Source organism: Seriola lalandi, unplaced genomic scaffold (genome assembly GCF_002814215.2).
Source record: "Seriola lalandi dorsalis isolate HSWRI2012SDOR001 ecotype SW California unplaced genomic scaffold, Sedor1 jcf7180002054326, whole genome shotgun sequence".
NCBI lineage: Eukaryota > Metazoa > Chordata > Actinopteri > Carangiformes > Carangidae > Seriola > Seriola lalandi.
The window spans coordinates 464,756-481,632 of NW_019524879.1; the positions used below are offsets into that span (position 1 = coordinate 464,756).

The 16,877-nt window shown below is 38.5% G+C and overlaps 2 protein-coding genes and 1 long non-coding RNA gene across 3 annotated transcripts in view; 2 read left to right on the forward strand and 1 right to left on the reverse strand.

The window, feature by feature from the left end:
• Positions 1-1,549: 1,549 nt before the first annotated feature.
• The window catches only part of LOC147819084 (uncharacterized), a 102,834-nt gene continuing 87,506 nt past the window's right edge, over positions 1,550-16,877 (reverse strand). The window contains exons 4-6 of the long non-coding RNA XR_015437296.1: positions 5,570-5,683; positions 2,068-2,093; positions 1,550-1,985 (exon numbers count right to left, since the gene is read on the reverse strand). This is a non-coding gene — a long non-coding RNA (uncharacterized LOC147819084). The remainder of the gene's footprint in view (positions 1,986-2,067; positions 2,094-5,569; positions 5,684-16,877) is intronic.
• Positions 5,655-9,312, forward strand: LOC111655581 (F-box only protein 30-like). Its single transcript, XM_023407038.2, has 2 exons — positions 5,655-7,742; positions 8,477-9,312. The coding sequence occupies exons 1-2, from the start codon at positions 5,655-5,657 to the stop codon at positions 8,669-8,671; spliced, it is 2,283 nt and encodes a 760-aa protein (XP_023262806.1). The 3' UTR covers positions 8,672-9,312.
• On the forward strand, positions 10,929-16,188 carry LOC111655595 (polyunsaturated fatty acid lipoxygenase ALOX8-like). The gene is made up of 14 exons (XM_087174190.1): positions 10,929-11,746; positions 12,056-12,260; positions 12,449-12,530; positions 12,652-12,774; positions 12,883-12,986; positions 13,067-13,239; positions 13,346-13,489; positions 13,576-13,779; positions 13,900-13,986; positions 14,089-14,255; positions 14,466-14,587; positions 15,163-15,263; positions 15,366-15,536; positions 15,648-16,188. Exons 1-14 carry the CDS (start codon positions 11,600-11,602, stop codon positions 15,825-15,827), a joined length of 2,010 nt encoding a protein of 669 aa, XP_087030316.1. The 5' UTR covers positions 10,929-11,599; the 3' UTR covers positions 15,828-16,188.

A 16,877-nucleotide genomic window follows, 5' to 3' on the forward strand; every position in this document is an offset into this window, starting at 1 on the left:
ACTATAAGCTTCTATAACAGAAGACAAGTTCTGAAAGAACTCCACTGCTCAGCGGTGAAGACAGAGACCGGGCCCTGATGGTCTAACTGCACCCTGCACATTAATCCCAGGCAAAGATAAGGCCCACTCCCCAGGGAGGGGGAGGGGGCATGCCATGCAGTTTATGTGATTGGTTCCTGTCGTGACTCACGCCAGGCGGTATAAATCACAAATAAACTTGTAAAGGAGTCGCTATGACACTGCCACTGCTGGTGCCCGGGGCTTCGGGAGCGAGCATCTGATATTGAACCTGAATAAAAGTGACATGTTTGAGAAAGAGAGACTACTTGGATGCTGCAGCCACACTTCAGGGCAAAGGGCGACGGTGCTCGGTTTATTCCCGGACTACAGTCTGCATTGGTTGACCGCAAGGCTTTCCAACAATGACTTCAGCAGTATTAGCATTGGTGAAGAGAGACCAATCCGGTAGATGACTATCAATTAAGGAAATGTTATATAATGGGTAGGCTATATTGTAATTTTTTGCTATTTGTTCCAGGTTTCAGAGTGTTTCTCCCTTTCAGTCAGTAATATTGATGTCTCTGTTGTTGTATATATGCTTGTGAAAAATTGGATGGTCCAAAAAAATAGACATACAGTTCTGTTTTATTTCCTCAAAACATAAACCCCATTAATCAATCTGTTGGCAGGCCTATTTTTCATGTTTCATGTTAGGCCGTGCTTTGCACAATTTGGAGTAATGAGGAAAGTTGGCACTTATTCAGCAACATTTGTCCTTTTCATTGACTGACTAAAATCTGACTAAAATGAAATATTAAACCACTTGGTTGAAAACTTGCAAAGGAAAGCATGGTTTCCAGCAATTGACAGCTCCAAGGAAAAAGATGCGTGGGATTTAGGTGAGTTGCAAAGTTCATAGCACCATCACTGGTGAAATGAAGTCAATAAACGTAAAAAAAAAAAACATGGATGGCAGGTGGAAGAGGAAATCCAATGTTTAAAATAAATGAAATAAAATATCTAGTTAAAAAAGGTGCTCTGAAACCAATGTTATTTAAATATCAAAGTCTGAGAAACCACATTCCTATTTCATGAAAAACATCATTGTCCTCATAACATTTATCATTAATTGTTGATTCAAATAAAGACATACTTGAACGACTGCAGACTGATGTCTCGATTATTAACTACTTTTAGCTTCAAAATTAGTTTCCAAAAACAAATTTGTTTTCTATTGTGACTTATTAGATTGAGCAATTATAACATCGCCCACACATCCATCCACTTATCTATCTATTCCTCCACTCACCCGTCATTCTCTTTACAAATTTATCATCTGTCCTGGGTTGGTAGTTGACAATGCAGGACACAGGGTCAATATTCTGAATGTGTGTGAGAGAGTCTGGTTGAATCATGGTAGAACTTTTGGTGGCCTCTTATTCTCTCACTTTCAGTGCTGGCCTCAATAGTAGGAGTTAAGTATCATATTTTTAATGGTTACCTGGCACAATATAGAGTAAACCTCAAATGAAACACATGAACCGGTGACTCATAGATGTATGCTTGGATTCATTGACTGCATATTGCATATTGATATATATCATATATCAGTACACCATGTAACATATAGTAACTCAGTCTGTATGTGAAGCCATTATAGGCTCATACATTGTATAGAATTTGAAATTTCAGTTGTTTGGATTGTATACAATGGTTGAGCTATAAATACAACAGTGAATTTTCATTTGCTTACTTAGCTCAGTGCAAAGATTTTAAATGTTATTGATTTCTTAAGAAAAATTATTTTAGATTTTACATCATGAAGGGATGGTCCCACTGACTGCATGGGTTTGTTTCAACACCTCATGACAAGTGTATTCAGAACTGCTAAGCACTGTCCTGCTGATGTGTCCATGAGTCAGGTCCTCCACCTCCAGGGGTGATGTTTTGTAGGTGACCCCGACCTCGAAACGTTGCGTCTCCCTCTGTTAACAACAATGAATTGAGACACAGTCACCAGCCTACCAGCTAGGAGGTAGCTTCAAGCAAAAACTGTGCAACACTGACCTCTGTTGTTTGTTACTGGTTACTGCCTGCAACAAAAAGATGGGTAAAGCATTGCATTAGGCGCTAAAATTTAAGTGATTTTTTTCAGGCATAACAGAAGAAGTAATTTTCTTGTAAATGATCTCCTTTTTGAATGGTTTTCTTTCTTCTATTTTTTAAAAAAACTTTTTATCTAACTAACTCATATCATTTTTTCATCTTATTTTATTTTTGTTTGTTATTGATGCATCCACAAATGTAAGATTTCTTCCAAATTATATGTGCAAAGGAAGATAAAGCTGGGGGAGGGCGGGTAATCACTTCATAATTTCACTTTAATAAAGAACCTCGAAGTCCCCAGACTTTGCTCGTATGTGCTTCCACTTATGAAAAAACAAAACACGTAATTTTCAAAAATAACATACAAGCACAAGTACAACGTCAAACTTTTCAAATGCTTTAACCCCCAAAAAATTAAATTATATTGTATTGTTTTTTTTATCGCCGTTGTTCTTTTCTTTTTTCATTTAGTCAATAAAGTTTTGACAGGAAAAAAAAAAAAAAAAAAGGCTGAGTGAGAAGAGATGTCGCTAGCTCTAGCAGTTGCTCTACAGAGGTAACTATAGTTAACAGCTAGTTGAATTTATATAGAACAAGCAAACACATCTTATCAAACGTTTTCCTGTCAATACAACCATAAGGTGAGAAACTACTCGCATGCTAACCCAACGTTATGGAGCTGAGTTAGCTTGTTGTGAACCGTTCAACTTCCGAGCTGGCTATCTGTTGTTAGCCAACATTAGCCGGCCAGTGTAAGCTAGCTTGTCATTGTTATAAAAACAAGTTGATTTAATAGAGAAAGAACAGTCGACAACAAACTCACTTGCAACATGGGCATGTATACAAACTACTGTACACTTTACCGAAAGCTTCTCTTGTTACCGTCGGTTCTTTTGCTACAATGCTGTTGATTGTAAGTAAACTTAAACTGTCAGGAAAATGAACTAGCCACAGTAGATTCCGGGTGGGCAGCTGCCTCAGTGTATGAGGCACTTTTTAAGTAACGTAAGCCAGCATGAACTGCTGGCTACAATCTAATTTAACCATAACTGGTGTGGTAGATATCTACCACAGTCAAAGATTTTAGTTATGATTTTGAAAAAAAAATTGATTTTTATAGCTCATTGAGTTAGGTGATGGACGGTTACTGATGTCCATGCAAGCTGCATTTATAATTGTAGCCAAAGAAAGTGGGCATGGAGAGAGACAAACAGTTGCTGTGTTAGCTACCTTGCAGTTATATCTTAAAATAGCATCTCAATTGCAGAACATTGTGACGTTGTCAGTTCTCTGTCGACACATATGATTACCAATGTTCTATGTCGACCAAGTCGGTATAGAGAAAGAAATATACCAGTAGTTTCCGTCCTGTATCTTAAAGTTCTTTAGATACACTTCATAAGTGTTATTCAAGTGCTTAAACAAAGATAATTAGAAAGCATTATATTACTTAACTATCACTACCTGAATCCCAATTCTATACTAGATACTAACTGTATATAGTATTACTATGTACTAATTTTAATTGTACGAATCTTTAAGTTAATTTACAGTAAATCAACATACTTTCCCATGTATCGTACTAACAGGAAATTATACATGAATCATCAATTATACATGATTCATCTGTTTTTAGTCAAACTGCAACTTTTGAGTTACACTGCCAATTTAATTTGACAAAGACAAAGCAAAATGTTTTGCTTTGGAAGATCTGGGGGTGCATCACCACTACTTGCAGCTTCTTTAAATGCTTTGCAGCTGTGAAGAGCTTTGTGTGTGATATTGTTGGAAAATTGTGTATATTCAGTGCACTCAAGCAAATTTTCTTAGCATGCATACCACCTGTTTTTATTATATTGTAACACTTTGTAGTGTGAACATACAACAGACTCAAAACCTGCTTAGAATTAGTATGTTATACGGAATTAAGACAGTAATTTCCTTTCTAAATGTAAGAAAGGACAGGTTTTCACCTCCTTGATAATAGAGCTGGTAAGCTTCCTAATAAGGTACTTGTATGAGATGGCCTTTTGGGTGCACCATGTGACTGCAGTTCACTTCCACATAGGGTGGAGTGGGGGCACTGTTTCACAGCAGGCTCTAGGGAAAGAACAACAGCGTCTCAGACAATCTAGGTTTGCCTAGTCATTCACTTTGTTTGATCATTATTATGAGGAGGTTGTCAGTCTTGAAATCACTTTCACCACACAATTAAAATGGTCATAGTCATTAAAACTAAAAGGTCACAAAGCCTTTGCAGTTGCTGCTGCAAAATTATTATAAATATTATGCAATTTTGATTAGATATTAGATGTGCTCCCTCCATCTCTGATTCATAATCTAGGCTAAAGAAACATTTTCATTCACTGGCCTTTTTAGGTCACTAACCCTTTATTCTGTTCTCATGTCCATAATGCTGTACTTGCTCCTTGTTCCTTCTTGTTTTTGTTGGTATCTTTATTAAGTTTCTGTATTTAGTATATTTAGTATGTTTTCCTTGTGTTTTTACTTATTTTCTATATCTGTTTTACTTATGTATTTTATTGCCCTTTGTGCAGCACTGCGGTCAGCTTAAGCTGTGTTTGGGACAGTCATAGATATTAACTGTATGTTTGTATTTTTATATAGTGTTGATATATATAAACACCCCAATATTTTTACTTTGCTTAAGAATATGAGGAAGGGAATAAAAAAATCAGTTTTGTGCACATATATCACATGAATGCACATAAAACACATTCATATACACTGTTCTTGGGTATTGTACTTCATATAGCTTTCTAGTGTTGACTTCCTGATTTTTTGTACTTATTAATTATTCTCCTCTGCTTTCTGTATTTTGCTGTATTTGTATCTATATTTAGCTTTTCAGTTTGATTTATGTTATAGTTTTACATATTTTCTCCCTTTACTCTCTTTGCTCTATCCCTTTTGCATTTTTATCAAGCCTGTTTCTTGTGCTGCTGTATTTCTTTTGATGGTTGGACAAAGCCTCAAGAAGCTTTGGAGCTTTTTCCTGATTGTGCCAACGTAAGACTTTAAGCTTAGGGGCATGGATCTCAGCTAGCACAGTGACATATGGTGGTTTGCCATAATTATAGCAGCCATTCTTGATTAAGCCAAAGCTCTGGTGCAACCTTATATTTATCCAATAAAAGTTGAAGAAGGCTCCCTTTTAGAATATATTTACCTATAATATTCTTGTTCAGAAAAACTGAAGTAAATTCGCATATTATTGTGCAGTACATTACAGTAAAAAAAAAGATATACATATCAGATTTTTTTGTTGTTGTCATGAGTTATGAATTAATTTCCTCTTTGTGTGGCAATATGAGTGGAGAATGATAATATACATATTGAAACGGTGCACTTCGTGGGGGTTAACAGGCTTTTTTTAATTTCCCTCCTGGAGATTACTGAAATCTTGTTTTGTCTTGTTTTATCCTATTGTTCATATACTTACATTATTGCTCTTTCCATGTATTTGACAGGACAGTGGCTTTTCCCACAGTCAACCCCAGGAGCTTTCCACACTGTGAGCTCTGAAGATGGAGGAGGACCATGTTCACTGTATGTCCTGTGTTAACCAGAGATGCATGGTCAGACCTGAACCAGGGGTTTCTTGTGATCTTATCAACTGTCCTCTAGTGTGTGGGGCTGTATTTCATTCCTGCAAAGCTGATGAGCACCAACTTTTGTGCCCACTAGTGAGGGTTCCCTGTTTAAACAGTGGCTATGGCTGCCCTGTAACTCTGGTGCGCAACCAAATGTATGGACACCTTGAGGTGTGTCCAGCTGGAGTGGTGTGCTGCACTATGGAATGGAACAGATGGCCAGTTAGCTGCCTGGACTATACTTCCTATGAGAGCCTGAGCCGTGGAGTGGAGGAGGTGGAGCAGCTCGATATGGCACTTGCCCTTCAGGACCAGCGTACACTACTCGAGTCCCTCAAGGTGATTGCCATGGCACCTACTGCAGAGGGAGAACCACTTGTCCCTGTTAGTAAGGAAAACAGGGCAAAAGACTCTGGTTTGCTAAATTCTGCCCCTGAGGCCTCCTTTATTGAGTCACCTTCACAGTCATCATCCTCACATCAGCCACAACCGCCCCCACCAGGCTCGGCAAAGGAGAAGATTGTCAGTGGAATTAATGGCTTGAACGAGGAACACTTCAGTAAACTCTATGAAGCCACAGTTGAGACTGCAAGAAGTTTAGCTGCTGCTTTAGACTTTGTTAGCAGTGCCAGTTCTGTTGATAGCAGCACGGAGTGCAGGAACAGAGGAGCTGCTATGCAGAAGAGTAGATTGGGCAGCAATGGAGACTTTCAGAATGGACTGGAAGACAAAACACCTGTAGCTGCTGATGGGTTGAATCAAAGAGAGACAGAGGACAAAAGTGTTTGTTCTAGCTGTTTGGGTGGAAACTGGGCTCCTAGAGGAACAGATCTAAAGATGTTAAACTCAACAAATGGACCACAGTCAGGAGCAATGGAGTCTGTATGTATGGATACAGCCGGTCCTGTTGAGGTGCAAGATGACCTGAATGCTGGTGTTTCTCAAGAGCCAGTGACACCTCAAATGACATCTCCAGTGCATGTCAGCCAAGGTGTGGCACAGAGGGCTGGTCATGTGGTCCTGGAAGACAGGGGGCTAGTTCTTTTAGAAAACCATGGGTCTGAGCGGAAGTTCCACAATTACCAGTTTTTTAGGGGACAGGGCCAAGGGTCATTGTCAAATGGACGGATAGGTTTTTTCCCAGACAGGTCACTGTATAGATTGCGACCCAAAATGGAGGACAAAGCAGTGGATACCTCAGATCTAGAGCAGGATGACGACCCCATGGGTCTAGGAGAGATTGATCTGATCACAGCAGCCCTACTCTTCTGTTTAGAGGAATCCAGAGAGTGTAGAAGGATCTCTGATACAGTCTATGTCGATGGCTACCGTGTTGACTTTGGTACACAGACTTTCACTTTCCCTGCAGCAATCTTGGTAACAAACACTAGAGTGGGTGACATGGCCTCTGCATCTGCCTGTGATCACGCTGCCCCCCAGCTCACCTATCCCAGCCCTTTCCGCACTCTTCGCCTCGGCCTTGTCCTGGAAGCTCTGGAGGTTGAGGCGGTCCCACATAACCGCTACCTCCCTCCTAACCCCCGTTACCAGCATATGTTCCCCTTTGTCTGTGGTCAGTCACTCCGTCGGGACCAGTTTTCTTCCCATTTCACAAATGTCCACGGGGACATTCATGCTGGTCTCAATGGTTGGATGGAGCACCGCTGCCCCCTGGCATATTATGGCTGCACCTTTTCCCAGCGGAGGTTTTACCCATCCACCCAGGGGGCCAAGGTAGTTCATGACAGGCACCTCAGGTCCTTTGGGGTTCAGCCTTGCCCAAAGGCAGAACTTCCAAGTGACTTCCAGTCTGACCAATTTAGTGGACTGCCCATTGAGATACTGTGGCACATAGCTGGGTTCCTGGACAGTTTTAGCCTGTGCCAGCTATCACTGGTTTCACGGACTATGAGGGAAGTGTGTGCTAGTCTCCTCCAGACCAGGGGCATAGTGGAGCTGCAGTGGGAGCGAAGACGAGGCCCTAGTGCTCATGGCACTGTGTCATGGCAGGTCAAAAACAGAGTGAGTAGAAAGATGGTTACTAAAATACATGTGCTTTTGTAAGAGGCAAAATTCCAAACAGCTGATGCTATACAATATTATGCACTCAATTAAAAATAATAGTGACCATATTTTCATGGAGTCACCATACAAATTAAAATGTTTTGAATTTGTACAGCATTTATAAGAAATAGTTTTACATTTTGGGAAATGTGCTTATCCACTTTCTTGCCAAGAGTTCCATGAGAAGATTAATACCACTCTGTTGACTCTTTGGTAAAGACTTAGCTGGAGTAGCTGGAGCAGCCAGTTAGCTTAGCCTGGCACAAAGAAAGGAAAATGGGGACAATCAACTAGCCTGGCTCTGTTCATAGGTAATAAAACCCACCTGCTAGCACCTCTAAAGCTAATTACCAGTTAAAAAGTTGCATCTAATTTTTATCCATACAAATACTGAAGTGTAAAAAGATCAATTTGACTACTTCTTGGCTGAGAGCAGTAACTGTCTCCGATCTCTGTTTGGCAACAGTGGGGAAAAAAAGAAAGCAAATAAGTGTGTTACTTTTCTTTTAAATGTTAACAGCGAGCTAGAGGGAAATATAAGGAATTGTGGATGGTGTAACAAAACCAGGGAATGTAACTTGACATGAGGATTGTGTGGAAATTGTATTTAGCAAATCAACAGGAGCACTACTAGAATTTTTGAATGCGATAACCTCTTCATTCCAACATCCTTTTTATATTTACTGTCACAGGTGTGGAGATTCAGCACTGCCTTCAGCCCAGTCTTGTCGTGGGGTTTCAGTGATCTCCCAAGTATGTCAGACCATCTTAAGAAGTGCCACTTCAACGTAGTGGAGCACAAGACAGAACCTATACCCCTTCCTGCCATGTGTACTGCACGAGATGGACACTCACTGCGTCGGGTCCTGCGTCACATTAACACCTGACCAAACAAGGCTGACCTCTCATAGCTGCACAAGAGTCACTGTCGTATTATGTGGATGTTGCAATTAAAGATTTTCTGTTTTGAAAAACAATTAACTCTTCTTATATTACACTATAGATTATGAAGAAGCCTTAATGAAATAACACCTTACTTGTCACAATGAAGGTCTGTTGTTGGGGGTGAAAAAAACACTAACCATTTAGCTTTGCATGAATTTTTTTGAAAATGCACCCTTATTCTGGTAAGATAAAGTATATTTTCTTGAAGACAGATGCACAATAGATTTGTACTATTCTATATGATATACTGAGAAAGTGGAAAGAGATTTGAATGTTTTCACTGTCTTGCCTTTCTGTAGTAGCCATGGGAAAAAGCAGATTACTGGTTATATTGTATTATTTCTGTGTGACAGAAGTTGTGCAAGCACTTTACACAAGATTTGCTAATCCCTCCAATGGTGATCTGTGACCCTAAACGAGCTAGTCTTTCTCATCCTAATTTAGGGTGTCAACTTAATGCAAGTCTGTTGTCTGGGTTTGTAGGTTGTCAGAACGTGAGTCTAAACAGATGGATATTAATGTGAGGATAGCCCAATACTGCATGTGATTTGCTACCATTTAATAAACTCTTTACAGCCTTTTATATGTTTGTGATAAAGTTATTCAATGTAACACTTGATTGTTGTTACTATCCACAGGTGTTTTGATAATAAGGAAAATACCTGATCTTTACCTGCAAATGTTAGCATCTTGCATTGAACAGAGCCATGTTGCAACTGGTCTTCACAATAATATTTCCCCACTTTATGTAGCCATTCACTATACTTAAAATTATAGTTAAAATACTTCTTCAACAAGCTTGACAATGCCTGGCTCCACATGTATTTACTTCAAACAGCAAAAGTCATAAGTACCGTACATTTGATGACAAGGATTAACTGACTGCTTTACATACAAGAAAGTTCTGAAAATTGTATCTTAACTGTAATGCAGCTTTGGAGAGCAGCAAAAACATCAACGCTAAATGCACTAGCATGTTTTCTCATAAAATATATTATGGCGAAAATGCAACAATTGGTACATTTTTGGCAAAAGAGCATTAGAAAACAGTCATGACAAATAAAACTTTTGCTGCTTAGGAGCCCAAAATGCATTCGCTGAGGAATGGAGAAAACAAATTAAGGTGGGATGCGGCTAAAAATTATGGAGTTACATCCTCCAGGAGTGGTTATAATTTAAATATCTGAGTTCTAATATTCAAAATGTTTTTGCATAACTGGATTTGGGATACTGTGAACTGAGATCAAAGTTCAGTGACTGTCCATCAATAACTGCTGGAATTGCAAGACTGTCTCTTAATGGTAACTTAAGTTCTTAAATAAGTTCAACCTTCAACTATCCTAAAAACTAAAACTAACTAAAAAAAAGAATTATGATAAAAATCTGCAGTGAATATCTTCCATTCTTTTTACTCTTTATCTTTATTGTACATTATACTTTCTTAATAAATTGTATATTTATTGATATGTAGAGTATGTAGCAATACCAAGAGTTTACAGCCACGCTTGCAGCTCTGTATCTAGGTACAGAGTTGATTTGAGCTAAATGTTATAGCTATCGAGTTTTTCTCTGTTCACCATTTCAGTTTAGTGTGTTAACACGTCAACATTTTCTCATAAGCCCTAAATACAAAGAATAGCGGGGGCTGATGGGAATGTCTGGTTTTAATGGTGTAGTCCTGGTCATTACCTAAAGTACTGGACCGACTAAACTGCACATTTTTTAGGAATTTCATAGTATGCTTTGTCTAATGTGGGTTAAATAGGTGGGTGATACATCCCTGACTTCCATTTAAATATAAATACTTTTTTGGTGTCTCCATGGATTAGGGAGGAATATGGCCAGGGACTTTTGTTAGCCATCCCTCTCCCTCATATTCTTCCTTCTCTCTCTGCTATCACAATCTAAAAAACAACTGATCTTAGGCTATTCAGTGCTGCTTAGTAACCAGAGTTTCTCTGTACTGTAAGCTGCCAAGTAGATTACAATATATTTGTATCCCCCAACACTGGAAGGTATGATTTGCATGTGCAAATGTATCATGATTTGCAAATGTACTTTTGTGTTGTTTTCAGTGAAGAGGAAAGACTTAAATTAACCTTAAGGTTACTTAACGTAATCCTGGTTCTTTGATAACAGAGTAAGGTGCTTTACTATGGTAGTCTAGTTGAACAGTGATTGGGGCCCTTTCCTGTTCAAAGTAACAAGGTCCCAATCCATTTTATATCGGTTACTTTCTGTGTCTGTCCAGGGTAGGAAGTGTTGGTGAAACCGGTCAATACATGTTATTTGGGATATTTTTTAAAACCTTAAATAAGCTCAAGAATGTCCATTTATTATTATTATAGTTAAATAGTTCTTTTATTTCTGTCATGCCAAAAATCTGGCTCATGCCACCTGGGATTACAAGACACTACTGTTTTACAAAACATCAGATAATACATATTTTTAGGTGATGCATTGTGCCTGTTGCAACAGATTTTGTATATTTTAAGAATTTATCATCCTACATTTACAATGTAAACTTTGTAAAATCGGAGCCCTTTTGGTGGACTGATGAACTCTGAGGAGAAAACCTCCCTCTGAAGTCTCAGTAGTCTTGTAATCAGGGAATGTCCAACACCTGTGACTGCTGTTAAATAAGCTCAAGTGGTGTTTCTGTCAAACATCTTCAGTGGCTCAACTTTACAGGTGTGTTCTCTCTCCATGGGGCTTCATCTGCTTACCAAGAACAGCCACTTCAGGATGTTTGCGCATGTTTGATGCCTTCATATTTGACAGTTTTAAATTGGAACAAAGCTATTTATTGGAAATAATCAGTGCTGCTTTTGCTTTTTTTATGTCTCAGTTGTTGCAGCTAGCCAGGCATCATGGCAGAGTACACTCTGGATGTGACTACAGGGAGCATGACGCATGCAGGCACATTTGATAACATGTACGTTACCCTGATTGGTACTGAGGGGGAATCTGAGCGCACTAATCTGACCAATTTTGGCTTGGATGATAAAACTGGAAAAGTAAGTTGTGAAATTACAATAACTTCATATTTGTTTTAATAGATCCTGTAACCTTAATTTTATTCTCTTTAGATTATATATTAGCAATATCTTCACCGTACCTTGAAAAGAACAACTTGAAACAGTAATTTATTTGCAGTTTTTTCACTTGATGGGAATTTTGCCCAAAATGTCAGAGCGGGAACAGTTTTGGAGGGCACCTAATATATAGACATTTAATATGTGAAGTTAGTCTACATGCAGTGTGAAAATTTTAAGCGGTTTGGTGTATTTCAAGATTCCTAATTGCGTCATCCTCTCCAACCACAGGTGGGAACGTATTCTGTGACTTCACTTTTGTCTTTAGGATGTCTTCTCCTCCTCAAGTTGGAGAGAGATCCTTTCCATGAATCCCCACAAGAGGATTGGTTTTGCTCCAAGATAGTGGTGAGGACACGTGAGGAGGATGAAACTATTTTCCCCTGCTACACATGGCTGTCCAGGGGTGAAACTGTGTGGTTGAGAGGAGGGAGAGGTTAGTGTATTAATGTATTTTCTCTGTCAGGCAAAATTTAAGTACTTGTTGAGTCACAGGAATTATGTAAAGGCAAAAAATTATGTATTGCCCCATTTGATTATGTCTGTATAAAATATTTTTTAAATGAATCAGTATAGAAATATATATTTTTTTTTAAATCTATCTCTGGGCTGTAATCCACACAGCAACTAAAGCTTTTGAGGATTTCCATCCTCAACTAGCCGACCAACGGAGAAAGGAATTACTCAAACAAAAATTAATATTCAAGTAAGTGCTCCATCAATATCAAGTTAGTTTCACAAGTTGTACCTCATTGAATGTTGACTGGGAAGCTTATTCATAATTTATTTATTTATTTTTTTTGTTAACCACCCATCTTTATTTGTAGGTGGGAGAAGTATGAAGAAGGAATGCTGTACATCTTAAACATTCAGGATCCAAATGCTATTCCTGCAGAAATCAGATTCTCATTCTCAAAAGCTTTTCAATTTAAATACTTAAAGGAACAGATGTAAGTGCTACAATCTGCCATTAATTTAAAAAAGCCAATCCTGGACTATCAAACTTGTAGTTGTTAACAAAAGGGAAACTTTTTTTTTTTTTTTTTTTCTTTATCCAGGGAAGCTGAGCTCAAACTTAAAGGTCTGATAAACTCAACTGAGCACTGGAAAAGCTTTGAGGCCATGAAGGGGGTGTCCTGGTTCAAAAAGTCACCATTGTCAGGTAGGATCTTAGTACAGCATGTTTTGTATTATTTCTAAAATATCTCTGTAAAAATAACTAAATAATTTAATACATCCCAGAGTATGTGTCGGAGCACTGGAAGGATGATGACTTTTTTGGATACCAGTTTCTTAATGGAGTCAACCCCTTTGTGATCCAACGTTGCTCAAAGCTTCCTGCCAATTTCGCCATCACAGAGGAAATGGTGAAGCCTTTTCTAGCCAATGGAAGCTCTTTGACTGCAGAGATGGAGGTACGAGAAGTGCATTTCCTACAATTCATGTTTTTTTAAATACTGTTTCCTCTCATTTCTCACCCTTTTTCATAGTGACTCACATTAGTAATTTTATATTTTACAGAAGGGTAATATATTCATAACTGATTACAAAATCATGGAAGGTCTTCCTACAAGAGTTATTGATGGTAAAACAGCAACTGTGACTGCTGCTCTCTGCCTGCTGTACCTGAATCCAGAGAAGAAACTACTGCCCATCGCAATTCAGGTTTCCCTCATCTGCTGAATTATTTCAGACTTGTTACATTTTGTGTTGATCACATTCTGCAAACTTGAATATGCCTCTTCCCTCAGCTCGGGCAGCAGCCATCAGAAGACAACCTGATTTTTCTGCCTAGCGACTTGGAGTCTGACTGGCTGCTGGCCAAGATATTTGTGAGGAATGCAGATACCATCCATAATGAATTCATCAGTCATTATCTGAGGACTCATCTACTGGCAGAAGTTTTTACAATAGCGACACTTCGCAACCTCCCAACGATTCACCCTCTGCACAAGGTAGGCTGTGTTTCTTCCTAAATTGAAGTGCAGCTTTGCAGGCAGAGATTAAAATTATTTACATGTTCTTATTTGGTACATGTTGGTCACTAGTGTCCCCTCGCTTTCTCCTCTTCACAGCTGCTGATCCCCCATTATCAACATACCCTCCATATAAACATTCTTGGCCGTGCTCTGCTTTTTGGCTCCGGCAGATATTTAGAAAAAGTATGACTTATGAACTCTTTCTGTAGCTCAAAACCTTAGGGGGAAAAAAACTACAGTCTACTGTAGATAAATAACAAGCTATACCTCTTATTTATTTTCTAGATTTCAATTGAAACAGATGGACAAATGGAACTACTGAGAAGGGGGCTCTCCCAAACAACCTATGCCTCCCTCTGCCCGCATGAAAACATTGCAGCTAGGGGACTGGAGTCCATCCCCAACTTTTATTACCGAGATGATGCACTGAGGCTGTGGAACATCATCAACAGGTGAACTTCCTGCTTGCTGACAGTCAACCCTGTTTTCATGGAGTGAGGATTAAATATCGGGCAAATTTAGATAAATTAATTGAAGAGGAAAAGCTAAAACTAGATGAGCATTAACATTCTGGGATATATCCCAACATATTTTAAAGATTTTCTTGCAATTTTGACATGTATTCAACATTTTAATACTGATACTCTTATTGTTGTCCTCAGCTTTGTCAAGGCAATCGTGCCATATTATTATCCATCTGACAGCGAAGTGTCAGCCGATTTCGAGCTCCAGGAATGGGTCACTGAGATCTTCTACTATGGATTTCTGAGAAATGTTGACTCAGGTATCTCACTTGAGGCTACTGGTCAATTATTCTCCACTCCAAATGTCTTGCATAAATATTTACTACATAAGATGTTGAGGCCTTGCAGAAGTCCCTTTCTCTAGGAGATAAACAGATCAGGTCCTACCGCTATCTGTATATCATCCTTTTTTATTTTTAAATGTAATCATTTACTAATATCACTTGATTTTTCACTTGAATCATGATTGCTTAAAATGACTGCTAACCAAGTAAAAGATTATGTTTTTAATTTTCCAGGCAGCTATTTGTAATGAAACTTAACTTGCACAGATTTGCACCTTGTTTGAAGTAGGTAATCCATGATTTCTAAATCGCATTGCCTGGGTTGCAATTGTAACAACATATTCACACCCATGGGTAGAGAAGGAATGCATTACAAAATCTAAATAGTATGACATTCTGAGGAAAGAACAGCAGTAAGTAAAATGAGGATGTAGTAAAATTAAGATAAAGGAAGCAAAAAAATACAATAATGGCCCTACAAAAATGTGATGCTTTGTTAGGAATTAGCTCTATACTGTATTAGATTTATTTAACAAGAGCATTCATGACAGGAATCCCTTCAAGCTTTCAAACTGTGGAGGAACTCATCAAGTTTGTCACTATGGTGATCTTCACGTCATCATGTCAGCATGCTGCAGTGAACATTGGACAGGTAAACATTTTATAAATCATTTTTGAAAAATTATCATTCATTTTTATTTATTTATTTTGTAAAAAGGTCATAAATTTTAATTTGTAAGCTGTATCTCTTAAGTTTGATTTTCTAGGTTGGATTCCCAATGGTCCGCTGTCACTGAACCATGCTCCACCAACAACAAAGGGACAGTCGAGCATGGAGACCATCTTGGCAACTCTGCCAAATAAGTCATCAGCAGGACGTTCAATGGCAATCTTGTGGCAGCTCAGTATCAAGTATGAGGATTCTGTAAGTAAGGCTTGCAGCTTTTCCATTCAAAACTGACAAGTTGGACTAGCAATTGTCTCTTCATAGACTACCAAATACGCCAACATGACATTTCGCTCCTGTCTTTGTCAGGTACCTCTGGGTACTTATCCTGAGCAACGCTTTGATGAGCCTGCGGCCTTACAGATGATCAAGGATTTTCAAGCAGAGCTGTCCTCCCTCAATGTGGCTATTACCAAGAGGAACGCAGACCTTGAGCTCCCTTACATTAACATGAACCCTACAAAAATAGAAAACAGTATAACTATTTGACCAGGATTACATTTTCAACAATGGTAATGTTAAAGTAAAGAGTTATCAAGTATTGTGTATCCGCTGAGACAGTGACTCATGAACTTTAACTGACGCTAACTTATCCTGAAAGTAAAGATTCATACATTTATAGGGGTGATGTATTTTTTTTCATTAGGTATGTGTGTTGTTGTATGTGTTCCAAAAAAACACAATTCTGGTCTATAGTAAACAGCTTTGCAGAAAGCAACAGTTCAATTAGACTTGAGACAGGCCATATTAAGTAAATGCTTCAGATGTGGCCGAAAGTGTTGGTATGCCCTCATTGAAACAAAGCTCCAGTCTTCCTTAAAGTGTTGAAATTAAAAGCTCTTTTGCCATACCCTGCATCCCTTTAGTTTTCCACAGAATAAACCATAGAGGCTATGAAAGGAGCTGATTTTGCTCATTCTACATAGATTTTCTAAAATGGCCTGGACCCTTACACGTGGTGATTAAATAAGTAGATTGTGGTGATATTTCAAGGAAACTATTATCTTACAGGTGTCTTCAATCTGTGGAATTCAAGGCTCTCTTCAGAAAAGTGTTTCAGGGCACTGAGGAACCTTGGCTACTTTAATATGTGGAGTGATTTGTGAACTATTGCTCACCCTTGTTGCCTTTCCATTGTTCCAAAGACCTACTAAGAGGTCCAGGATAGTCCAACTTCTTCAAACAGCAGAAACTGTAGTGCCTGTGGCAAATTTGTCTTAAGCAGTAAAGCTCCACTTACAGGAGTATGCATCTGTTATGGTCATATGTCTCATGGCAAACATCTCTTACAACAAACACTTGCTCACTAGTTATGTGATGGTATGCCCGATGATGTATAAAATTATCTTTCTGGGGAGGTTATAATTTATAAATCTGAATTCTAATTTGCAAAATGTTTTGCATAAGTAGATCTGGCCTACTATGAACTCCAGTGAGAGAGTTCATCAGAGAAAAACTGACAAGCCATCAATAAAGTCTGAATTACAAGGCTGTATCTTTATGTAAAAAAGAAAAGAAAAAAAAAAGGTCACCTAAAAT